General features: G+C 34.0%; 3 protein-coding genes across 7 annotated transcripts in view; 2 read left to right on the plus strand and 1 right to left on the minus strand.

The window, feature by feature from the left end:
• The window catches only part of LOC123883114 (PHD finger protein ALFIN-LIKE 4-like), a 71,782-nt gene extending 46,129 nt beyond the window's left edge, over positions 1–25,653 (plus strand). The window contains exons 1-10 of one of the 5 annotated variants that reach the window (XM_045931834.1): positions 17,898–18,204; positions 19,861–19,957; positions 20,077–20,143; positions 20,965–21,058; positions 22,319–22,438; positions 24,003–24,035; positions 24,370–24,598; positions 24,708–24,858; positions 25,248–25,532; positions 25,579–25,653. In XM_045931834.1, coding sequence (XP_045787790.1) covers positions 22,351–22,438; positions 24,003–24,035; positions 24,370–24,598; positions 24,708–24,858; positions 25,248–25,472 — 726 coding nt within the window. In that variant the 5' untranslated portion in view covers positions 17,898–18,204; positions 19,861–19,957; positions 20,077–20,143; positions 20,965–21,058; positions 22,319–22,350 and the 3' untranslated portion in view covers positions 25,473–25,532; positions 25,579–25,653. Of the gene's footprint in view, positions 1–17,897; positions 18,205–19,860; positions 19,958–20,076; positions 21,059–22,318; positions 22,439–24,002; positions 24,036–24,369; positions 24,599–24,707; positions 24,859–25,247; positions 25,533–25,578 lie in introns of those variants that run through there. The other 4 variants (XM_045931838.1, XM_045931835.1, XM_045931839.1 and 1 more) reach the window with 4 other exon arrangements.
• Positions 43–15,615, minus strand: LOC123883110 (disease resistance protein RUN1-like). Its single transcript, XM_045931820.1, has 4 exons — positions 14,869–15,615; positions 12,056–12,738; positions 1,783–2,086; positions 43–964 (listed from the first exon to the last, which is right to left on the minus strand). Exons 1-4 carry the CDS (start codon positions 14,874–14,876, stop codon positions 424–426), a joined length of 1,536 nt encoding a protein of 511 aa, XP_045787776.1. The 5' UTR covers positions 14,877–15,615; the 3' UTR covers positions 43–423.
• LOC123886742 (PHD finger protein ALFIN-LIKE 4-like) lies at positions 18,876–19,961 on the plus strand. The gene is made up of 4 exons (XM_045936034.1): positions 18,876–18,991; positions 19,098–19,254; positions 19,645–19,678; positions 19,861–19,961. Exons 1-4 carry the CDS (start codon positions 18,876–18,878, stop codon positions 19,959–19,961), a joined length of 408 nt encoding a protein of 135 aa, XP_045791990.1.
• Positions 25,654–26,058: the final 405 nt, after the last annotated feature.

Below are 26,058 nucleotides of genomic sequence, written 5' to 3' on the forward strand. Positions count from 1 at the left end.
AAATCCTCAACTTTTCCTCTATTGTCATCATTCATCATATTATTCAAATGAATAATCTTGATTTATTTATTTATAGTTAAAGTAGAAACACATTGGAGTTGTGCTCTTTTTTTGTAACAAAAAAAAAAAAGTAGAAACACATTGTATATTGGTATCAAGACTGGATCAAGTCATGTCTTGTCAGCAAACAGAAAAAGATAAGATCTATGCAAATAATTTCTTTATCAACTTTATTTATCTTATGGCCGGATTTTGGATTAGCAAGATATTTTTCTCTAAGAATTAGAGAAAGAGTTTAAGATAATAAAAGTTGATAAAGAAATTAAATCTGTTAAATAGAGAGACAAAAACTACACTTAAGCCTAAAAAATAACCAAATGATGTGTATTTTCAAAGGCATTCAAATTGAAAAGCAGAAAAGAGTCATAAAAATCCAATGGCTTGATACACATCATTATCATCAACCTTGTTGAGGAATACTTGCTTATGTCTTGAGGTTATGATGATTCTACTACCTCTTCCAAACCAATCAAGTGTTTCAATTAAAATTTCTAGTTGCTCTTCATCACTAACATCGTCAAGAACAACAAGAACCTTCAAATGTCGAAGTCTCCTCTCAATAAAATAGGGCAATCCATGTGGTCTTTCAATATTCAAATTTTCTTTTCTTAATAGAGCAGAATAAAGCTCTTTCTTTAAATGCATCCTTCCATGTCTTTCCCATTCTTTTCTAACATTAGCCTTAAAGTAACAACTGTCATATTCAGAACATAGCCTTCTATATACTTCCTCTACAATAGTTGTTTTCCCCATACCAGCCATACCCCATATGCCAATGGCACGAACATCTTTTGAATCTGACATTAACAATGATTCCACATGTGAAATTTGAATAGCCATCTGAAGTCCGATAAGTAATCTTTCTGAGTGAGATTTGTGCTTATGAACATGCACATATTCATTCCTATAGAAGAAGAAAAAAAAGGTTATTGATAGATTAATTAATCCTTTCAAAATTCAAATATCTTTCATTAATTTTATCATCTAGACTAGATGTAACAGATATGAAGTACATACTCCGACACGGTTACCGCGTCACTATCACGGACACCGCCATATCGTTAATGTAAAAAATATATGACACTGACACCGATACATATTTATAAAATATAAGTTGAACAAGTTATTTCTTAATAAAAAAATTAAAACAAGATACGATAGTATTTTACCTTTATTTATCTATTTACTATCGAAAAAACTAAAAATATCGTAATTAAAATGTAATGTCTTCAATCGCTCATTGATCAATATTGTTATTTCGACACATTTTTAACTCTTGTACATATGTCTGATATGTGCCTAAGGAGAGTATAAGCAAAGAAAAAACAATTTTTTTGCGACACTTGTCGCACACGTGTTGTACGAGTGTCTTACAGGTGTCGGACACCGATTAAAGGAGTGTCAAAGTAAAGAAAAAATTGAATTTTTTGGGACACCGGTATGAAATATCTGACACGTGTCGTACGAGCACATGTCAAGCACCGCGAGGCGACACGTCTAATCATAGAGGTGTCCATGCTTCATAACTTGATACTTATTATCCATCGGATGCTCACAATGATGAATATGCATGTATAAGATGTGTCTGATAGATAATAAGTCATTGGGCTTAAATTATTGGGCCCATTAGGTTTATGGTCCACTAGGTTTTACTATATAATCTTTTGTATTTCTATTTTATAGAAAAAATTAATGCAGTGAAACAGGGACAAGATGACTTACGCAAATATCGATGAAGCATACCCAGAGATATTAAAACGTTCCATTCTAAGAAATTTCCATCCTTGCTCCCTCGGCAAACTTAACATATGTGGTTGAGCAAATCCATGTGGCTCTAAAATCTGTCCATCTTTCTCTCTACACTCAACAATTTCATTAACACCATTCAGATAATTACAACTCAATCTAATAGCATCATGGCCATTTTTCAACGGCTCTCTTGTTAGCTTCTCACATTCCCTTTTCCATGCCTCTCTATCTTTTCCACCAATAAAATAACCTAGTTCTTTCAGAACTAAAGGAATACCTATAAAAAAACAAGAGAAATAGCCGTAATTAGTTCTTGCAATATCGTAATGGGAATACCTTATAATAGCTTCTCTAATTGCAATATCGTAACAATTTTTTTTTTAAAGCCAAAAGTTAAAATTAATAAAATTATATTCTATCCATCTCAAAATAAGTGTCGCTGTCGCTGCATTCATGCCAATAGATAATTTTTGCATGATAAAAAAATATTTAAAAATGAGATGAGAAACCAAAATATCAAATAATATTAAATTGGTGGTGGATAAAGTGATTTTTAAAATGGAGATTGTTCTTGCAAGCATCATTTTTAAGCAATACTTGATGAGTCCAGGTTGGAGAGAACCTGAACTCCAGAAATAATATGAGGTCAAGCTTTAAAAGTATAGTAAACTAGAACTTTGACTCATGCGATGCATGGGTCTAATTAGGTGTAATATGTAACAATAAAAAATAAAATATAAAAATTCTAAGATTATTTTCAATAAGAGTAGTATAGGGAATTTCATGGACTAATTATTCTATATTTGTTTATGTGCTTATTTTATATTTTATATATTTTTTAAATAATTTTGGAACCCCATCGTTTTGTTTACTTATTAAAAAAAAATTGCTGATAACTAAAGGTTAAAAAATTGATGATAATTAAAGGTTAAAAAAAAATTAAAGACATAATCAAGAACATAAACTTAAGTAGACATCCATAAATAAATAAAAATTGTGATTAATTCCGCCGTTCAAATTTATTGAAAACAGGGTTAACATATTAGGATTCCTAAATTTTTTTCATAATTGAAGCACATGTTTTAGCGGTTGAAAGGTTTTATTGTAAGTAAGGGATGCAGGTTCGATGACAATCTTTATTTTTTTAATATAAAGCTGCAATAAAAAGAAAGAGAAAATGAGAGGGGAAAAAATTTGGTTTAGGGTTAGCTTATGTTGGCAAGCTTATAATATAAGAGATTATCGGTTTTTAATTGTTTAAATTGTGCAATGAAAATTGATGGTGCTTAATTGTCGTATGAAATCTTTCTTATGAAAGTTGATGGAGCTTAACACTTTGTGGACATAATTTAAATCACAATTGGTCTGCTAGTGCATATTGTATCAATTGATCATCAGTTAATATTAAATCTACAATGTTAAAATCAAAATAATGAATGTGATTAGTGACATGACTATGGTTGTGTTTGGTTGTATTGCAAAAAAAAAAATGATTTAGCAGAATTGAGTTTGATAATAACTTTCTAAATTACACGTGATAATAACTTTCCAAATCTCACATGATAATTATTCTCTAAATTTATGATCCGGTAGAAAAAAAATATTGATCAGGAAAGACATAAAAATATTTCTGATGAATAATATAGTCAACAATAATTTTGATATGATATACTTTTAAAATTGATGGTGCTTATCAATTATTGCACATAATTTTAATCACAATTGATATACTTGCCATAATGGTTGGAAATATTGCCTTGCACTAAAGGGTTGCAGGTTCGAATCATAGTCAAGACAAAATTGTATTATTTTTTAATAAAAATTGCAATCTAAAATAGAGGGAAAACATGGAAAACAAATTAGGGTTTAGAGCACTAGTAGAAAAATGACTTTTGGTTTAGAGATTCCACTACTGGTATGTGAATACCAGTAGTGAAATACATTTGACCAAAGGATTTCACTACTGATATTTTAATACCGGTAGTGAAAAGTTCATAGACAAGGGATTTCACTACTGTTTTTCTTAAATCAGTAGTGAAAAGTAGACACGGTGGCAATGTTGTAATTACATTAAAATTTGTTTTAATTGGATTTCACTACCGTTTTGGTATTCACCCGTAGTGGAATCCCTATTAGTGTTCATTAATTAATTAATTTGTTCATTCGTCATTCTTTCATTCTTATCGTTCCCAATTCTTCTCCTACGCGAACGCGAGAACGTACACCACCGTCGTCCCTAATTTCTTCATTCTTCATTCTCATTCTTCATCGTTCCCAAATTTCTTCCCAATTTCTTCCCAAATCGCCATCGTCCCTAATTTCTTCAATCATTCTCCAAACCCTAGACGGCGACCCCTTTATCATTCTCCAAATTTGCTTCAATCTGCGGTAACAAGCTTCAATCTGCGGTAACAATCCCTTTTTCTCTCTATTCTTCATTTTTTTATAACCTAAATTCAATTCATATTTTAAATTTTTTTCTTCAATTTGGTTTATTAGGTTACCAGTGGAGTTGGGTTGCTTCTGCTCGATTTGTTTGGATAGAAAGAGTTGGGACGTTGGTGTTTAGTTCCTCAAGGTGCGTTTTTTCACACTTTTTGTCTTTTATTTTCATTCAAATACGAGAGACCTGTGGCCCTTTGTGTGTTGTTCTGCTTCTTCTGCTGTGCCATGCGTTTTTTGGTGTGTTTGAGGGTAATCCTCTTGTTGGGAGGAATGGGTATTGATTTTGCTTATTGCTTATTGATTCTAGATCTCAAAATGAATTTCATTGAATATCTAAGGATTTTTGGTTACAATGCAGTTACAGAGTCCCTTTTATATGGGTTTCACTATGGGATTTGAAGATTTTCACTTGAGGTTAGGTATTTTTTTTTTAAATATAATGCTTGTGTTTTATGGTTTTTAGTTTTCACAATTGTTTGATGAATATGTGTAGTTAATTATGTTAATTAATTGCATATTTTGTAGGTATAATATTATCAAGGTTTGTTTGTGGGAAATGGATTCTAAATTGAAACCACATTTGTGAGCTCCCACCGCCACCGAAACCACTCGACAGGGTTGTCACTCTGATGTCGTCCCTCAAATTGTCTTTGTTGGTTACCACTGCAAAGCATTTTTCCATCTTGCAAACTTCCCTCCAACTGTTTGATGAAATGCCAGAGTACCAAATAACTGTTTGGAGTGCCATCATTAATAGGTTCATGGATAATGAGCAGGTAGGTAATTGAAGCATTACTTGGTGGAGTATGCATTGAAGTTCCAAAAGTGCTGGCACCTGGACTTCAACTTGTTCACAATTGGGGCTATTCGCATGATCTTTTTCATGATGATTGTAGCTCTGTTTTAGCCAATATTTACTGCTATTTTGATGACAGTCCAAGGATCAGAAGATTTGATTTTGTTTTAAAGCTAGTGGAATTAAACATACCATTGGAGAGTTATTCTATGAACAATTGATTTTTCAAAAGTCTGAAGCAAAAGGAGTCAGGATTTATGCTCATGCTAGAGGAGTCGATCTTGCTGCTCAAAATTTTCAACTCCAAGACCCTTGGTATGTAGAAGTTTATATGAATTATGCTTTGAATTCTTTGTCTACTTGGGTCTGTGACAGTTATGAATTGGTTGATTGTGGAAACACTAATAAATTTTTAGATTTAACCTTGGCAAAGAAATGGGGGTGTAGTTTGGAGTCTGTTAGTGTTACTTTTCTTGATAAAATTTTGTTGCGCGTGCCAATGTTCATGTTAGAGATACCATGTGGGGAATAGTGAAGGAATGGCCTCAACAGAGTTCACTTCCAAAAGGATTTTGCTGGCCTCATTTGTCTCCTTCAAGACAGTTACAAAATTGTGAGTTTCATAAGACAAGTTGGTAATAATCATCAAGTAATCGTCATTGTTGGTGAAACTGGTTCCGGTAAGACTACACAGATTCCCCAGTATCTTCACGAAGCCGGTTATACAAAGAATGGAAGAATGATTGCGTGTACTCAGCCACGTCGTGTTGCTGCTATGAGCGTGGCTTCTCGAGTTTCTCAAGAAATGGGGGTAAAACTAGCGCATGAGGTTGGTTACTCTATACGTTTTGAGGATTGCACGTCTGAGAAGACCGTTGTTAAATATATGACGGATGGAATGTTGTTGAGGGAATTCCTAGTTCGGGGCTGGCAGAGGTTGTTCCTAGATTGGTTTTGTACCATGAACTAGTACTCACAACCAAGGAATATATGAGACAGGTCACAGAGATAAAGCCAGAGTGGTTGTTGGAGATAGCCTCTCACTATTACCAGCTCAACGACGTTGAAGACTCGAGTTCTAAGAAAATGCCCCGTGGACCTGGACTTGCACACTAGGAGGTGGTTTTTTGTTTTGTTATTGTAATAATTTTCTTGGTCACAATTGGTTTGTGTATATTGGTATTTTTTTCTGGCCTTGTAAAAGATTTGGATCTTGAATTTGTTTGTGAAAGTATTTTATTACCTTATTTCTGGTCTATTTCTTCCTTTGAATGTTTTGCTTGCTGTTTTCAGGTTGAATGAGGACATATACTCTACTTGTTTTGTTTAATCAAAAGGGTGAAGCTTTATTGATTATTTTTTGCAAATTATTTACTGTATACTAATTATTACATACTCAAATCTCTCTGATATTGATGATTCATTTATCCATATAGTTTTCAAACCAGAATAGATAAATCTATTCCCTCAAACACAGGGAATTACTGAAGAACTTCAGCAATCAAAGGTTATGTTCTTCATGAACTGTATTTAAATATCTATGCAGTTTCCAAAGGTATGTTTTAAATTCAAAGATATTGACTGAAGTACTGGCTGTTTTCTTTGGCCACAATTGGTTTGTGTATATTGATAGTTGTTTCTGGTCCTCCTATTGACTTGGAATTTTAAATTGGTGTTTTTTGTATCACAGTGAATATACCATTCTAATCAAAATTCTGATTTTCTTCTTTTCTTGTAGGTAGAACAAAGTTTAGATTATTCTTTTTTAATTAAAATCCAACATGTACTTGTGAATTTACTGTTATTTTACATAAATATACAGTTATTGATCAGTTTAGAACTTTTAACCGTACAACAATTTCATGTTGTATTTGATCTCTTGAAGGTTTGCTCAAGGAAGGAGGGTCCAAATAGAAAGCTTTTAGGATATCAAAGTTTAAAAGAAGAGGAAAAATTATATGCACTGGTAGAGCTAGTTAATGCTTGAATCATGTTATATGCATTGGCTCCAGTAGAGCAAGAGATAATCATACTTACACAAAAGCTATCGTCCATTGGCGGAACTCTAACGGCAGCACCTATGCAGCGATTGAAAATTTTTTTGGCTCAGCAGTTCACAACGGTTGGGACCACAAAGGGAAAGCCATCTCCACCGAGAAGAATGTCCAGGTGAAAGGCGTTACGAATCACGATAGACGAAAACTATGATGAGGGTTGAAGAATTTGGAGCTGGAATCTTTATCAGTTCAATTGTTTTCTGACCTAGAGCTGATGTGGTAACCAAGGCAGAAGTACTATACAATTTTCATTCATTTTGTAAAAACAGTTTTTTTTGTCTTGATAGAATTGTTGTGAACCCCTTTATATTGACCTAGGAATCAGTTTAAATCTATGTATTGAAGGGAAAGTATAATCAGTTCAGAACACAAGGATCCATTCATGGATACACTATCTTAATGCCTATGCTGCAGAACGTGCAAGCATGGCCGCAAAGATCAGTAAATTCAGCTATCCTTATCTGTTTGATTGCATAGTTTTGCTTATATCATGCAATTCGTGCTACTAGTGTCTATGTAGCACGGACATTCACATTGAAGCAGGGTCTGGTGTCCAACACGTGTCAGTGTCCGACTCCGACACATTTAATTACATTAAATTATTTTCTGATTAATGCAGCTGTAGATAAATCTACTTCCTCAAACACAGGAAATTAGTCAAATTACTCAAGAACTGAACCAATCAAAGATTTTGGTCTGCATCAACTGCCCTTAAAAAGCTGGCCAGTCATCCAAAGGTATGACTTAAGGTCAAAGATATTGAACTGAAGTACATCAATCTGTTTGTTGCTAAATCCAATCCTATATAGAAAGTTTTTAGGATATCAATGTTTAAAAGAAGGGAAAATTATCTTCCCCTTGGAATATTTGATATTTGCTGATATTTGTATATGTGATATTTGTATCCTTGGTAAATTCGTAACACTTTTCCAACCCTCAATCCATGATTTGTATGCTAAGTCTGCTGATATTTGTATCCTTAATCATTTTGGTTTGTACAGGTTTAAATTAAACTATTTATTTCTTTTAGTTTTTAGGTTATGGTTTTTGTAGGAAGGAAGAGAAGATGCAGACAAAAACTAGAAAGTTAAGCAAGAAAGCCTAAACAAGGTTCATATATATTTGATCTTTATAAACTGACATTATATATTATTTGTACGCCGCAGTTGGTTATGACAATCATGCAACTCTTCTGGAACACGATGATAGAGTCATGATGGCTGCTTGTGATGCATTTTGTGCCGTTCTCAAATAGCAAATTCGATGAAAGAGCTGCAGAGCGATCAATTGACTTCATGATTGGATGGTTAGTAGCTCACAAGCTCTCAGCACAATGGTTCAAGAATTTTCTTAAGAGACCTTAGACTTTCTAATATTTATATGTATGTATCTTGTTACGATAAGTAATGTAACGAGATTTATAAAAGAATCATATATGAAGTAGTTACATGTGATTGTCTGCTTGGAATTAATTAGTGATAATGTTAAGTATTGACTTTTAATGTGTTGAATGTAACTTTGTTAGCTTGTTAATTAGGAATTGACAATGACTTGTGGAAAATAATATTCGGAATTATGTCGATTTTCTTGTGCGTTATTAGCTACTAGTAATTTTGTTGTGCGTTATTAGCTACCAGTGACTTGAAATTATGTTGTATAATTTCTGCGCCGGAAAAGTATAGACGATATATAATTAATGCACAGGAAGCTACAAAAAAATGAAAAAAAAAAAATAAAACTAACATACCACTACTGATATTTATAACAATCAGTAGTGAAAACTACACATACCACTACGGGTAAAAGTAATGACCCGTAGTGGAATCCCCAATTCTTTAAAAAAAAAAATGGAAAATCATACATACCACTACGGATATGTGTAAATACCCGTAGTGGAATCCCCATGATTTATATTAAAAAAATTTGAAACCATACATACCACTACTGGTATTCATTATAACCGACGTGGAATCTCATGCATACCACTACGGGTATTTGTAAAAACCGACGTGGAATCCCCATAATTTTAAATAATAATTACAGAAGAAATTAGGATACCACGACGGGTATTAAAATACCCGACGTGGAAAGTGTGGACTTACAACGTCGACTGCATTTACTACTGGCCACGGCCAGTAGTGGAAAGTCTGTTTGGCCAGTAGTTGAATCTCCTTTCTGCACTAGTGGAGTTTGCTTGTGTATTCAAGCTTATAATATAAAAGATGTGTAAAATAGTGATGATATAACCTAATGGCACTAGATAGGGCGCTATATATATATATATATATGGGTTTTGCTAACGTACACCCACTTGTTTTTTAGAAGGTGTGTATTAGCAAGTCATAACTAAAAAATGGTAACATACACCTTGAGGTGCATGTTGCTAAAACACTCCTTCTAAAAAAAAAGTGGGTGTACGTTAGCAACTCCTATAAGCATTTGCTATAATACACTCACTAATTTTTTAGAAGGTGTGTTTTAGCAACCAATAATTAAAAAGTGATTAAATACACCCTAAAGTGTACGTTGCTAATGCACACCTTCATAAAAATGAGTGAGTCTGTTATAGCAAATCCCTATATATATATATATATATATATATATATATATATATATATATATGGGGTTTTCGTTTTCTAACCTAGACCCTAGTTAGGTCTAAGTTAGCAAGGTGCACCTTTTCAATTGGACCAAAATACCCATTCTTTTAATTTTTGAAAGAATAGAGCAACAAGGGGCATTTCTGTAATTTTACCCAACAGTACACGCGCCCCCACCCTCTGAAACCATTAATAGATGCGGATCCAGTGTCGCGCGCGTACCGAAGGACCATGGTTACAGACCGTTGATTTCCATCAGACAGCCAAGATCTGATCTCATCAAGACTGTCTGATCAATCATACAGCCCAGATCATCCTGATCCATCAGATTCCAGCGCCTGCGCCACATTGGATTACAACCTGGAGAGAGAAAAATTTGCTTTTTAAAAGTAGGACACGTGTCACACAATGGTTGGCTGGGCGTGATTTTTGTTCATTTAATACTTTGAACTCAATTATTTCGTTGTAAATTAATTTTTTATTTTTTTATTTTTATACCAAAATTCATAATTTTTTTTTGTCTACAAATAGAGACTTGGTTCGTTTGATTTGGACACCGAAAAAAAAACGCAATTTTTCACTACCTTAATCTCATTTTTGTCTACTAAATACGTTACTTGTGTGTTGTAATTTAACACGCACCACTCAACCAACTCACTGAAACCATTATACCAGGAAAATAGTAGATAATATTCTGGAACTTTTGGTATATTTTATGAAATTTTTGGAGACCTGAAACTATTTTTAGTTAATTAAATGAGATAAAACGGTAATTAAAAACTAATGTTTGCTTCTGAAACCATTTTACTGGTAGAATAGTTGCACATAGTTGTATTCTGAAACCATTTTACTGGTAGAATGGTTTCAATGAGTAATTTATTAATTGTGTTTGCTTCTGAAACCATTTATCTGGTACAATGGTTTCAGAGAGTTGTAATCTGAAACCATTTTGCTGGTAGAATGGTTTCAGTAAGTTGATTATTAGTTATTTGCTTCTGAAACCATTTAGCTTGTAGAATGGTTGCACATAGTTGTATTCTGAAACCATTTTACTGGTAGAATGGTTTCAGTGAGTAATTTATTAATTGTGTTTGCTTCTGAAACCATTTATCTGGTACAATGGTTTCGGATAGTTGTAATCTGAAACCATTTTGCTGGTAGAATGGTTTCAGTAAGTTGATTATTAGTTATTTGCTTCTGAAACCATTTAGCTTGTAGAATGGTTTCAGAGATTTGTACTATGAAACCATTTTCCTGGTAGAATGGTTTCAGTGAGTTGATGTAAGGTAGTGAAAAATGAGATTAAGGTAGTGAAAAATTGGGTTTTTTTTCCTGTGTCCAAATCAAACGAACCAAGTCTCTATTTGTAGAGAAAAAAAAATTATGAATTTTGGTATAAAAAATAAAAAATAAAAAATTAATTTACGACGAAATAATCGAGTTTAAAGTATTAAATGGAAAAAAATTAACGCAGCCAATCAGACAGCGACACGTGGCCTGCCTTTTCAAAAAGCTTTCTCTCTCCGCGTCATCCTTCCACCACGCGCGTCTGTCGGCGCGTGTGATGCACGCGCGCGGATTTTGTGCAATCACACGCTGCCACGTGTCCTGGGGGTGGGAAAAGAAGGTGGGGGCGCGTGTACTGTTGGGTAAATTACAGAAATGCCCCTGTTGCTCTATTCTTTCAAAAATTAAAAAAATGGGTATTTTTGTCCAACTGAAAAAGTGCACCTTGCTAACTTAGACCCAAAGCAGCCCCCTATATATATATATATATATAGACCTCTAGCTAATAGGTAGTGCTATAACTCCGCCTGATGGGCGAGAGGTGACTAGCTCCACTCCGCCCTTTCGATGTGTCCATGTGCCCTATTATTGCGGACCTATCCGTTTCTACAAATGTCAATTCTTATTTGATTGATTACTGGCTAGAACTACACGGGTTGGTTATCTAGGCGTATTAGGCCTCTTACTATAAAGGTGGGTGTAACCTAGCCAAATTATTAGGTCTCGCCCAGTCCAAAGACCAAAACTTTTTATTTTAAATAAGAGAACCAAAATGTTTTATTTTATTTTTTTTGTATTAATCATCTGGTTCTCAGCGAAAGAAACTCAAGTAATCCAGAGTTCGGCCGCGAGGTAGATAAAGTTTAACCAAAATTTATTTTCACAAAACATTAAATTTTGAATTCTCTCGATCGATTCATCTTAAGGGAGTTTTTCTTTAAAAAAAAAAAAAAAGTCCTAAGAGAGTTCATTAACCGAATCAAAATGCATTTAAATCTATTTATCTATGATATCTGCCTTAAAAAAAGAAAGAAAGGAGGGTTGTTCATGAAATGGAATACCTTGGGCATAATTGACCATTTTCTCTAATAACTTATCATTTTCATATTCCATTTTAGGATGGTTTTGTCCAAAGGCTGTCGATATGAAAAGTTGAAAAGAGTCATCAAAATCCAATGGCTTAAGCTGGTATACATCATTATCATCAACCCTTTTGGAAAGTACTTGCTTATCGCTTGTAGTTATGATGATTCTACTACCTTTTCCAAACCATTCAAGTGTTCCTATTAAAATTTCTAGTTGCTCTTTATCACTAACATCGTCAAGAACAACGAGAACCTTCATACCTCGAAGTCTCCTCTCAACAACATAGGGCAATCCATGTGGTCTTTCAATATTCAAATCTTCTTTTCTTAATAGAGCAGAATAAAGCTTTTTCTTTAAATACATCCTTCCATGTCTCCTCCATTCTTCTCTGATATCAGCCATAAAGTAACAACTTTTATATTCAGAACATAGCCTGTCAAATACTTCCTCTGCAATAGTTGTTTTCCCAATACCAGCCATACCCCAAATGCCAATGGCACGAACATCTTTTGAATCTTCCAGTAACAATGATTTCACATGTGAAATTTGATTGTCAAGTCCTATAAGTGCTCTTTTTGAATGTGGTTTGTACTTATGAATATCATCCAACCTACTCACCACATATTGAACTATTTCTTTAACAAGCACAGAATCATTCCTATAGGAGAAGAATAAAAAGGTCATTCATAGATTAATTAATCCTTTCAAAATTCAAATAACTTTCATTAATTTTATATCATCTAGAAGACTAGATGCAACGGTGCAATCAGGTTAGAGCACCTTGGATTTTAGCAACAAAATAATCGTTCCATATTATAATTGGGTCTAACTCAACCCTATAAGTCATCTCACGCCTTATGTGAGACTTCTTAACACAACGTGCATGAATGTGAGCGAATGCTCACAATTTGTTTGTTTGGTGAGTGAATGCTTGCAATCTGTTTGTGAAACACCACATGTAGGTGTTTTTGTTGGTTGTCTAGGGGCAGGGGTTGTCTCCAGTGAAAATTTCACTGGATTCCCTCATGTGTGCATCTATGCCCTCAATTGCCTTTTTTTGGTTGACCAACTTGTAGAAAAAAAAAAGTGAATGGTCAGGATTTCATGGGAGAGAAAATTAATGGGAGAGGATCCATCCCCGTTGTCTGGTGAGTCAAGCTAGTACGCACAATCTGTTTGTGAAACATCATGTTTAAGTGTTTTTTTTGTTGGTTTGGTGAGTCAAGATAAAACTCACAATTTGTTTGGTTTGGTTGATTTGGATTGGGTGTTGGTTTGCTTTGGTTATTCGCTTCGCCTACAACTTCATCGTTGGATGCTCCTCTTCGTTGACAATGCTATAGTTGGTTTAGTTTATTTGTTGGGTTAATATATTTTGTAACAAGCTTAAAGCTGAGTAAGCTTTAGCTTGAGAGATAATATTCCGAGTTTATATTATTAAACATGTTTTTCATTTTTTTAAAAACTCTCGATGATTATCTATTAATGCATTGTGAGTTTGAGAAGAGACGTTAGATAATAATATTAGTGGGCTTAAGATATAGAGCTTATGTTTCTAAGTTAGTAGTTTAATCATATTAGGTTTGTTATATATTATCTCTATGTAACCCTTATTTTTTCTAATGTAATATTATACAATTCATATTTGAACCCTAACCTCCTTTCCTTTCCCCTACTTTTGTATCTCAATTGATAACACTTATATCGTGCCTAGAAGAATAGGAAAGGGAAAAATGACGTCTCTTGATTTGACACTTTGGCCTATTTAGGGTCAAGAAATGGTCTTAACTTCTCCTCTCAATCACCAACCGTAAAAGAGGTATGGGAAGCTATCAAAAGTGGATATTCCTCTCCAACTCATCATCTAATATGTTGTCTGCGTTGTCATTATTCCAACTACTTATTTATGTTCTCTCTCTATTTCTCTCTCCTTAAAATCGTTTCTTTTACAATCGGTCATTGCATGAAGAGGAACATAAATGAATGAACAATAATGGCAACAAAGAATCCAATTTTATCAAAAGTGTCTCTTGGAGCTGGATATGGCTTTGAATTAAATAAGGTGGCAGACTGGCACTAGAGGATCCTATTCTATGAATGGTCAAATTATCCATTTGAGTGTATTAAACGTCCTAGTTTGAGGATTTTGTTTTTGTATTTGTAGTTTTGTTGGGTGGTTAGAATACCTCTTGCACTTTTTCCATGTAATTGAATAATTTGTTGGGTGGCCATAATTATCCACGATAATTTTAATATATAACAGTTGTATAGTTAAAAAATAAAAAATAATGCAGGGAAACAAGGACGAGATGACTTACGCAAACATCGATGAAGGATACCCGTAGATACTAGCACATTCATATTGGAACCCTAACCTAGTAACCTCCTTCCATTTTCCCTAGTATCTCAATTGTTAACACTTATATCGTGCCTAGAAGAATAGGAAAGGAAAAAGGGCGTCTCTTGATTTGACACTTTAGTCTATATGGGGGCAAGAAATGGTCTTAACTTCTCCTCCCTATCACCAACCGTAAAAAAGGTACATGAAGCTATCGAAAGTGGATATGGATCATCTCCAACTCATCCTCTCATGTTGTTTATGTTGTCATCATCTCAACCATTTATTTATCTCCCTCTCCCTCGTTAAAACAATTTCTTTTACTATCGGTCATTGCATGAAAAACAACATATCCTTAATTATTGTGATTAAGTAGGGACTGAAAATATCCTTAAAACTATTCTTGTATCCTTAAAAATAATGCAGTAAAACAGGGACAAGATGACTTACGCAAACATCGATGAAGGATACCGGAGATGCTAGCACATTCCTTTAAAACAGATTTCCATTCTTGCACAGTCGTCAAATTGAACCTTTTGTGATGTTTAGCAAATGCATTTGCATAAGTTCCATTTTGATGCCTCACAATTGTGGGGTCCACTCTGTAGAAAACAGGCACTAAAATCTGTCCAATTTTCTCTCTACACTCAACAATTTTAACAAGTTCATCTAAGCACCAACGTGAAGAAGCATAGTTTTTAGAGAATATAACCAAAGAAATCAATGATGTTTCAATTGCTTGAAAAAGTGATTGTGCTATTTCATCTCCTTTGTTAATCTGATTATCCACAAAGGCAATAATTTTTTTTTTCATTAAGAGCATCAACTAAGTGGCTAAGAAAACCTTGGCGGATGCCTGAACCTCGAAAGCTGATAAAAACATCATGGTTGATATGAGATTGAGGTGTGTTAGAATCATTAATGTCTGTTTTTGTTGCTTCAGACTCAATCGATGTGGAAACAAGCACAAGATAAACAAAACAACATAAGCTCCTTATGGTAGGTAGCATGGTGGTTCATTGTTAGGAAAACATATGGAAATAGAAAAGGAAGGAAATATATGAACACTAGATTTCCTCACTTTAGAGTGAGATATTCTGTATTTCCTCTGTTTTATTTTTTTCTTCATGTCAACACGACACAATTTTCAAACTAGACGGCTAGGAAAATGCCAAGAAGGAACCACGTGCCGGCCATGAAAAATCTAATAAGATCTCTTTTGGATGTTTTTATTTTATAATATCCGTTAAAAATAATATAAAATAATTGATGTGGCTCTATCTTAACGGTTTAAGCTTTTGGGATAATCGATTATTTGACATGGTATCAGAGCCTCATCCATGATCCGCTGGGTCGCATGCTATCAAAATTATGATTGGGCCATCCACCATTCATATATGTGCCCAAGCTCATCGCGCTGGGCGCGAGCGAGAGTGTTAACAAATCTCACATCGGTTGCGAGATGGCCTGAATATGAGTTAACTACTACTAATAATAATAACAACTAATAAAAGTAAAATCTAAAGAAGGAGGGTGTGTGTTTTGTCAAATAACCGATTATCCCAAAACCTTAAGGTGTTAGGATAGAGCCATATCAATGGTTTTATATTATTTCTAACACGCCCCCTCACGCAAGAGCTCACTTGGGCTTGAAGCGTGGATAATGCATAGTCTCACCTACCATATGCTTAAATTCCACTTTTTAATTAGAAAGTGAGGGGAGCGGGGATCGAACTCTAGACCACTTAGTCATAGAGGCTCTGATACCATGTCAAATAACCGATTATCCCAAAACCTTAAGGTGTTAGGATAGAGCCATATCAATGGTTTTATATTATTTCTGTCAAATAACCAATTATCCCAAAAGCTTAAGCTGTTAGGATAGAGCCATATCAATGGTTTTATATTATTTCTAACATGTTTGTGGGGCTTTCAATGTTGTTAAACACGTAGATGAACGAAGCTCTTCTCGGGGTGGGAAACGCTCCTTGGATCACATTTCTTTCAACCGTTTTATTGACGATAACACCTTGATTGATCAGGCAGTTGAGGGAGTTTAACTTTGCTCTTTTAGGTAAATGGTGTGGGACGGGTCATATACTTTTTTCTGGACCGATCCCTGGGTGGATGAGACTCATTTGTGTGAGCGGTTTGGGCGTCTGTTTGATTTAGCGAAGACCAAATTGCACACGGTTGCTGAGATGGGGAGGCGTGGGAGTGGTAGAGAAAGTTGAGGGTGTGGGAGGAGGAGATGTTGGGGAGAGTGTCAGTCTTTACTTCTGAACCTCTCATTGCAGGCACAGCCGTCTGATAGGTGGCAGTGGCAGCCTGACCCTAATAAAGGCTACACCGTATGGGGAGCATATTAGCTCTTGGCTTCAAATGTTTCTGCTACTATAGATGAGGCGGAAAACTTCATTCGGCACTGTTAGGTTCCCTTGAACTTTTTTTCCAAAAAAAAAAATCAAAAATTTTTTCTATAAAAAATATCGGAAACTTTTTTCGGGAATTTTATTTTATTTTTTATGGAAATTATATAATACTGACAGTACACCATAATATCATGCATCTCATTCAATCCATTTCATCCGATGGATAAAAGATATGGTGCATTGGTGAGAGACCTATTAAGATCTCCCACACTAGAATCCGCCATTATTGAATTCAATTTATTCTAACTCTCACGCGTACTTTGTCCCGAGAGAGGTTGCTAATAGTTTAGTGAAACACCAAATGTTAGAATTTCTATATTTTAGTGAAATACCTCCAGCCATTACTCTTATTTAAAGTTTATTTTTGTCTGAGGATTACTCTTGCTTTCTTGAGGATGTTAAAGCTCTTCTAAACGTTCTACAATCTTACTTTGTTGGTGTAAATTTTTTTAATAGAGTTATCGGGCTTAGGAAACAAATGAAGTGCACTACTTTATATACAATCTCTTCTTAATACTTGTTTTCAAATATTCTTTTTAACTGAATCAATTTTTTTATGGTATTCCACCAAGTATATATGTAATTTGATTATTATTAATGAAATGCATTAGATTTCATTTTTGTAAAAAATAATATATTGATCGGTTCTTTAATCGAAGATATTACATGGCTTTATTTAGTTATGTCAAATTTTGAATTTGTAGTTTATGTGTTATAAATTCATATGACGAAAAAAATATATACGTTTTTTCTCACAAACTTATAACTTATTTTTACTAACTTATAATTTATTTTTACAAAAGTGTCAAAAAAACTTCATATGACAAAAATTATAACTTATTTTTACTAGCTTATAAATTAACATTTTTATCCCAATGTTATCTCAATCATTTACTTGAAACAAAATTAAATATATATTATTTCATATTTATAAATTAATTCAAGCATTTGACATAAAATTATCGGTAATAAACTAACTTATCAGTTATCGACTATTTATCGAGGACAATATCTATATGTGTATATATACATACCCTTTGCGGATGATACATGGAATAATTGCTATTGAAACAAACAAACACCTGATCGGTGCTCAATGGGAAGAAGAATCTTCCTACCTACCCTTTCTCCACCGCCACACTCTCCGCCTCCCACCACCAACACGCGGACGAGTGCGATGACAAGATCGTCCGTCTCTTCCCTTAAATCGATGTGGACCTCACTGATTGGTTCGTCTCCCTCCACGAATCAACTCAGTGGAACCTTCAGCAAGCTCAGGGAGATTCTGGATCGAATTCAAGACGGATTCGTTTCATTCTCAGAATATGCTCCTCCCATTTTGCTTCAAATTCAGGTTATCTTTCTACTAATGCGTTGTTTTGTTTTCACTTTTCATACTAAATTTCAAATTTACAATAACAAATTATATTTGTAAGAACAAATTTAGACAACTTTCGCCAAAACTTTTACCTCGATGGATAATGGATTAGTCTTTGCAGCGTGGAGGATACAAAAAAGTAACTTGATTAATTGTAAATTTGGGTGTAGTTAGACATAATTTTTAATTACCAGAATTTTCTGATATTTTAGATGTAGATTTGACCATCTGAAAACTGAAGACCATCATTAACAACTTCCGCAGCATTGTCAACTTCCAATATTGTTGGCAGTACATGATCATATTGAAAATGCGCTACCTGCATTACAATGCAAAACAAGAGTACATGGATGAACAAAAGAAAAAATGATAGATAACTTAACCGCAGATAAGATCTATGGTTAACACATGAAATGCCGGTCAGATTTGCTAAATATAAATTGAGCTCCATAATAGAATGCAACGCCAAATAACCATGAATCGCTGTGAGAGGCAACTAAGGACAGCCAATCTGTTTTTTGCATTCCAGACCTAGCAAAGTTAATGCCCAGGGGAGGCTCGTGAAGCTCCGATGGAATTTCTTCAATTAACCTGCTGAAGGAATTCCATAAGAGCTTCTCGAGCCTTCCCTGGGCATTAACTTTGCTATGTCTGGAATGCAAAAAACAGATTGGATGTCCTTAGTTGCCGCTCATAGCGATTCATGGTTATTTGGCGTTGCATTCTACTATGGAGCTCAATTTGTGTTTAACAAATCTGACAGGTATTTCATGTTTTAACCATAGATCTTATCTGCGGTTAAGTTATCTATCATTTTTTCTTTATATATCTTCTGTCCATCCATGAACATGTTTTGCATTGTAATGCAGGGAGCACCTTTTCAATAGTATCGATGAACTGCCAACAATATTGGAAGTTGTCGATGCTGCGGATGTTGTTAATGGTGCTGCAAAAAAACAAGTTGACGAGAAGTCTTCAGTTTTCAGATGGTCAAATCTACATGTAATTGAATATCAGATAATTGTGGTAATTAAAAATTATGGCTAACTACCCAAATTTACAATTAATCAAGTTACTTTTTTAATAGTAAACCAAGGTATCTCCACGCATAACTGCAAAACGAACTCTTAACCAAATGGTTAAAGATCCCAGGTATCTGCCACGTGTGAGTTTTGACAACCGATATATATCAATTAACCACATTAACCCCAACCAAAGGTAATTAATTAGCAGTTTAAACTGCATTATCCACCTAAAACTTTTGGCGAAAGTTGTCTAAAATTGCGAAATTTAAAAATCGAACTCTTGGGGTAGTTAACCATAATTTTTAATTACCACAATTATATGATATTCAATTACATGTAGATTTGACTATCTGAAAAATTGTGATTAATCATGTCCAAGTTTGTGGTTAAGGTAGTTACGTCGTGGTTATTGAGTTTCGATGATGGTATATACATTAACCATTTACTGAAAGCAATTTGAATTGCGTTAACCACTTAAAGAAGTTGTTGCAAAAGTTGTCTAAATTTGTTTGCTCAAATAACACAACTGATATGTAATTTGGTTTCTATAAACCTTTATGCCTGTGCGTTGAATTGAATGTTGCAATTTGTGCATTTCATTCATCAGATTCTTTTGGTTATGATATGAGTTGGTGGAAAGAAGAGCAATTTAATGCATCGGATGTAGACGCAAATGGTCTTCTAAACTTAGCCGAGTTCAATGAGTGAGCTTCTTTCTAATACTTGTTTGCTAGTTACTTGTCTGCACATGCACATTTACCTGCTGTGATAATAGTTTTATCCAGACTAATTTTTTGCATTTCTTTTTCTCAATGTTCTTTAGCTTTTCTTCACCCGGCTGACAGCAATATCCCAAAGCTCCAACGATGGTTGTGCAAGGCAGAAGTAAGGTAACTCTAATCTTTCTAGTTATTTATGTAAAATATAACTATACGAGAGTATCAGAGTAAAAATTATGCACAATGTAAGGAAAGGAGAGAAAGCGGTCGAGAGAAATTCCTTTTTAATGGTTTCTGCCAAATAGAACAAGGAAACAAAAATGAGGACCAGAGCTGGAAAATTCACTACTCTCAAGAGTTTTAGGATTGTAGTTGTAGCTACAAGCCTCAAAACCAAACAAAACATGTCCCAATATTCTATATTTTGGATATTTCCTGTCTTTGTTGTATCCGATGCTTGTGCATCATAATGGTAAAAAGATTTAGTTAATTAATGCATAATTTCTTGTTTACAATAAAAATGATGATATTAGATCACTTTTATGTACTCAATTATATTGGTAATGTATATTTTTTCTATGACTGCATCTAGATCCACATTGGTATTAGATGCAAGTTTAAATTACATGAGTCTCTAGCATATCCTTGTTATAAAACTTCAAATTGAAGGATACAATTTGGTTTTTTATGGAAGTTGGTAAAAGTTTTTACAAGACACCTGCAATCCGTGGGATTGTTTATTTGGCATGTATCTTGAATGACAATATATTCATACACCTTGATACCAACACAAAATTCTAACTCCGATATTTAGCTTTTCAGGGAAACCTCAATATCTGGATAAAGTGTTTCAGAATATGTTACTGTTTTTTAACTGCAGAGAATGTTTTTTTCCAATCATTATTATTCTACTTTCTTTGAACCAATTATATAGTAGTTACCTAATAGTATATACTATCATTTATTTTTGGGTTTTCATTTCATTTGTCCAGATATTTGTCAGATATTGAACTCCTGCCTATAATCGGAAAACTACATCCATCTGGGCATTTATGGAAAACAACAAGTAAAATACTTATTTCACAGGTATTGAATCTATCATATTGAGTCTAGCATATAATAATTATACTCTCTTTGTTGACAATGATGCCATTTCAAATTGTCAATCAGCAAGCTAATTTTTCATTTAATCCAAAAATTGTTCAATCTGTCATAGGCTCTAGCAAAAATTGCTCCATCTTAAGTATAATTTCCGACCTTCAGAGTAAGAGTAGTAGTTCGCTGATCTATTTAAACACGTCAGATTATTTATTTACATAATTTTGTATAAAGTAGGCTTTTAAATAGGCTAACGGGCCATACTAGGCATTCGAAAAGGCCAGACTCAAGTCAAAAAATAAACCTATGATAGACTACATGTCAAACCTAGGCCTTAAATATTCTTACTTTACCAGGTCAGGCTTGGGCCTTGGATAGCCTAGCTCGACCCAACCAATTCCCACCCCTAATCAGTAATCACCATAAGGATGTGTGGTGTGTTAAAATGATGGTCGCAAGAAGAAAAATTGCCGTCATTATCATACCGATAATCCAGCACAATAAAAATGTCATTTACATTTGTACCCTTTATGTATTTGCATTTTACTGGTACAATGTATTCTTTGCATTTAAATTTTTAATCAACGGAAGTCAAATATATGTAAATTTATTTTTATTCAAAGCAAAGTATTTTTGACTTATAATCAATGTAGAGTTAAATTTATATAACTTTGTTATAAAATATTAAGGTTTTAAATTATTAAATTTAAAAACCAAGTTGAAAATTGAGAAATTAACACCCAAAACACATTACTTTACAATGAATGCAGATATTAAAATTGTGATTTGAAAAAAAGAGAAAATATTTGGTTTTTTAGAGATACCAGTGGTGAGAGCTATGACAAAAAGTCTAGCTCGACCCGACCCAACCTATTCCCACCCCTAATCAGTAATCACCATATGGATGTGTGGTGTGTTAAAATGATGATCATGATACGAAAAATTGCCCTCATTATTATATCGATAATCCAACACAATAGAAATGCCATTTACATTTGTACCCTTTATGTATTTGCATTTAATTTTTTAATCAACGGAAGTCAAATTTACCTAAATTTATTTTTAAACAAAGCAAATTATTTTTGACTTATAATCAATGCGGAGTTAAATTTATATAACTTTATTATAAAATATTATGGTTTTAAATTATTAAATTAATTAATATGTATAATAATTTAGTATAAATTAAACCCAAATTCTGAAAATAATGCAAATGAACAAAATTTTCTTGTGATTTTGCGTTTTCAGTTCGTTTGAGAAGAATACTAGGATAAGCTATAATGGACTCACGCACACATCACACTGTCGAAGAGGTCTTTCAAGATTTTAAGGGTCGCCGAGCTGGTCTCATCAAAGCTCTCACCACTGGTATTTCTAACAGACCACATATTCTCTCTGTTTTTTTTTTTTCAAATCAAAATTTTAATAACTGTGTCCATCGTAAATTAATGTGTTATGCTGAGCATTTCAAAGGGTTCTGTGCATGTTTTTTAATTTTTTAATATTAGTTAATTGGTCAACCGATTTTTCAAGTGGGTTGAGTTTCCTACACGTAGTTGTTCCTGTAAAATTTGATTAATTATTTTGGATAAATACAAGAATGTGTGATGTTTATTTATATCGGGTATTTTACATGGTTCCGTGTTTTTTTTTTTTTTTTTTTTTCAATTATATGTTTAGCTGAAAATTTTAGTGTTTGAGTACCTTCTGAAATTTGATTATTTTTTTTGGTTAAATGCAAGAATTTGTGATGTTTGTTTATATCGAGTATTTGACATGGTTCAATTTTTTTTCTCTTTCAACTATAAGTGTTTGAGTTTTGATTTTGAACTTGCACAGTTGCACGGTTTACAATATACTAGCTATGAAATGTTTTTATTTTTATTTTAACTTTCATCTCATTTTGATTTGTGTAATAATAATTCATGGGTTCTTAGGAAGGGGAATTGAGTTTAGTTCTTGAGAAATGGGAGTGTCTAATTTGAACTGAAACTACCATAGTGTTAGTGGATGTGGTTTATATTAGTATTGTTTTTTATTTGAGATTTGGGTTGCTTTGTAAGGACCACAAGAGCATCTCCAATTTAGTGTATAGAGTTCCTCAACTCTAAGAGATCCTGTCTTTACCGAGTTTCACTGCTTGAAAACGGTAATTTGGCCGTTACATGCAAGGATAGTTCTTCTACAAACAACCGGTTGTTTTGGATCGAAATAAAACCGCTACAGTAAAATTAATCGAGTCAACTGCTAAAATAATCGGATAGTTACCTTTTTTTTTTAACTAGAACAGAGGTTGACCAAAACTAACACATTTAAAATCTAGTAAGGTCAACACAAAATCAACATCCAACAGGGAAGGCGCAGTGCCATGGATAATGAACGCCATCAGCCACAAAATCCTAGGCACACGGTGGGCGAGAAAAAGGGAGATGACGGATGGTGAATGGCCACCATGGCTTGGTGGTGCTGTGAGTTAGTGGTTATGAGAACAGAGATGACACACATTGAGAGAGAGAGAGAGAGAGAGAGAGAGAGAGAGAGAGAGAGAGTAACAAATGAGCAGATTGCTTAAAAGTGATGCGGCATTGTGGATCCCATCTAATGTTTCGATAAGAATCCAAAGCAGTTGTATTATTGTAGATGCTCTGAGAAAGTTGCGGTGCATTTATTTTTTCTTTCCGCTTTAGTCCGTTGTTGCCAAATGTTTTTCAATACATTTAACTCGGATTTGCTATGCCCTTTATTTGGAGGCTGTGCAATATGTTAACCTGCAATTGATATATGATGTGTTTCTTGTCGTTTTATGTTAACCTGCAATTGATATATGTAGCCTTGGGCTTTTTGATTGTGTTTATTTTAAATTTATATATATGAATGCTCTGAAGTCTTTTCTTTGCTGATGAAATTTTTCTGCCTGATTATGTTGTTGCAGATGCTGAAGATTTCTATAACCAATGTGATCCTGGTAAGTTACAATCTCTTTTCATGTACTCCAGTTAATTTTACATGAGAGTAGTACTGTTTTATAAACTAAATTAGTTACATGATCTTGTGATTAAGTAACACCTATCGTGGTTCTTGCATCAAGGAACATTATATTTATGTTCTTATCTTCTCAAGTCTCCTGGCAGCAATTTTTTCGTTGCAAAGATAGATATGATATTGCAGATCTTTTGCAGCTGCAAAGAAAAATATGTAGAGAAAGGATTACTTGCCATGTTGTAGGGAATATAGGCCATTTCTTTTCGCTATTCTATTTGGTACTTTTGTTTTATAAACCGGTTACTTGATTCTTACAGACAAGGAAAACCTGTGCTTGTACGGCTTTCCTAACGAGGAGTGGAAAGTCAATTTACCTGCTGAAGATATGCTATTGGAGCTTCCCGAGCCTTCCCTGGGCATTAACTTTGCTAGGTCCGGAATGCAAAAAACAGATTGGCTGTCCTTAGTTGCCGGTCATTGCGATTCATGGTTATTTGGCGTTGCATTCTATTATGGAGCTAAATTTCGGTTTAACAAATCTGACAGGTATTTCATGTTTTAACCATAGATCTTATCTGCGGTTAAGTTATCTATCATTTTTTTCTTCATATATCTTATGTTCATCCATGTACTCATGTTTTGCATTGTAATGCAGGGAGCGCCTTTTCAGTATGATCAATGAACTGCCAACAATATTGAAAGTTGTTGATGCTGCAAACGTTACTGATACTGCAAAGAAACAAGTTGAGGTGAAGTCTTCAGTTTCAAACCACAGTGGCAGCAAATCGAAGTCCAACTTGATAGCGGTAAACAATATTTTTCTACTTTAACCTATGCATGGCAAATACATCTACTTTTTTATACATACATCTGTGTTACTATTGTTGATTTTCAGGTGTTGTCTGTTTTTAGATGCACACCCTATTTAAAATTGAGTAGCTAGTTAATTTTCTGTGGAGTTCACTGCTCAGTCTATAATTTGTAATCTTAAAAAGATTTTGCAAATATCATGAAAATGGAGGATGAATGTATAACATATATGCTAAATTTATATACACATCTCCAGAATATAAATCTGCTATCATATTGGATGATATTATCAGAATATTATATTATAAATCTCTCTCTCTCTCTCTCTCTCTCTCTCTCTCCTGGCTAGTTTGTTTTCTAATCTGATTTTTGAATGGTTATTAAGCAGACAAAGGCATCAGAACCCAAAGTTGTGGAAGAGGAGCCGGAGGAGGGCGACGAAAATGTTTTCTGCAATGTATGTCATGTGCATTATGGGGAGGACACTTTCTGGATTTGCTGCGACTTCTGTGATAATTGGTATCATGGGAAGTGTGTGAATGTTACTCGTACCATTGCAGAGGAAATCGATAAATACAAATGTCCGTATTGTGGGCTGCATTTCGGTTGATGATATCTTGTATTTGTTCAATATGTAGTTTTTTGTTATTCATGAATTGCTTGGAAAGTTTTTTTTTGAAGAAGCTAAATTAGCCCGCCCAAATTGGCGCCAGAGAGAATAATATTTTCCTTAATGTTTTGAGGAAAACGAGGATATTGAAACAGAAATTTATTCAAAATGATGACTTGTTGTTACTGTTTTTTTTTTTTTTTGGCTTTAATGCAGTTTTGATCCCCATATTTTGAAAAACCTGAACTTTTGATCCCTCTATTTTAAAACTCAGCACTTTTGATCCCCCTATTTTAGTTTTTTGTTAGTTTTAGTCTCCCATCTCAATTTGGTCAAATTTTTGCTTATGTGTCATGCTCACTGATGACGTGGCATTGTACATGTGGACAAATAATTTCCTTAGTGTCCCGAGCCCCAATATTTTGCTTCTTTGATTGCAGTGATGTAAACACGATCATCTTTAAGGAATCCTATTGCAAAACATGCATCTCTATAGGTCAAATATTGTGTGTCACCAATTTTTCTGACATCATCATAGCAAGTTGTCCACATGTACAATACCACGTCATCAGTGAGCATGACACAT

Source organism: Trifolium pratense, linkage group LG5, assembly GCF_020283565.1.
Source record: "Trifolium pratense cultivar HEN17-A07 linkage group LG5, ARS_RC_1.1, whole genome shotgun sequence".
Lineage (NCBI taxonomy): Eukaryota > Viridiplantae > Streptophyta > Magnoliopsida > Fabales > Fabaceae > Trifolium > Trifolium pratense.

Excerpts from the sequence above, each read along its gene's own strand:
- LOC123883110 (XM_045931820.1), bottom strand. Across the intron at positions 2,087-12,055 it reads AATGGTCAATTATGCCCAAG|GTATTCCTTTAGTTCTGAAA; the intron begins GTATTCCATTTC and ends GTTTTTTTATAG. Across the intron at positions 965-1,782 it reads TATGCTTCATCGATATTTGC|GAATGAATATGTGCATGTTC; the intron begins GTAAGTCATCTT and ends CTTCTTCTATAG.
- LOC123886742 (XM_045936034.1), top strand. The coding sequence starts at position 18,876 with ATGTCTGGAATGCAAAAAACAGATTGGATGTCCTTAGTTGCCGCTCAT. Across the intron at positions 18,992-19,097 it reads GTGTTTAACAAATCTGACAG|GGAGCACCTTTTCAATAGTA; the intron begins GTATTTCATGTT and ends ATTGTAATGCAG. Across the intron at positions 19,255-19,644 it reads TTGAATATCAGATAATTGTG|GTAGTTACGTCGTGGTTATT; the intron begins GTAATTAAAAAT and ends TTTGTGGTTAAG.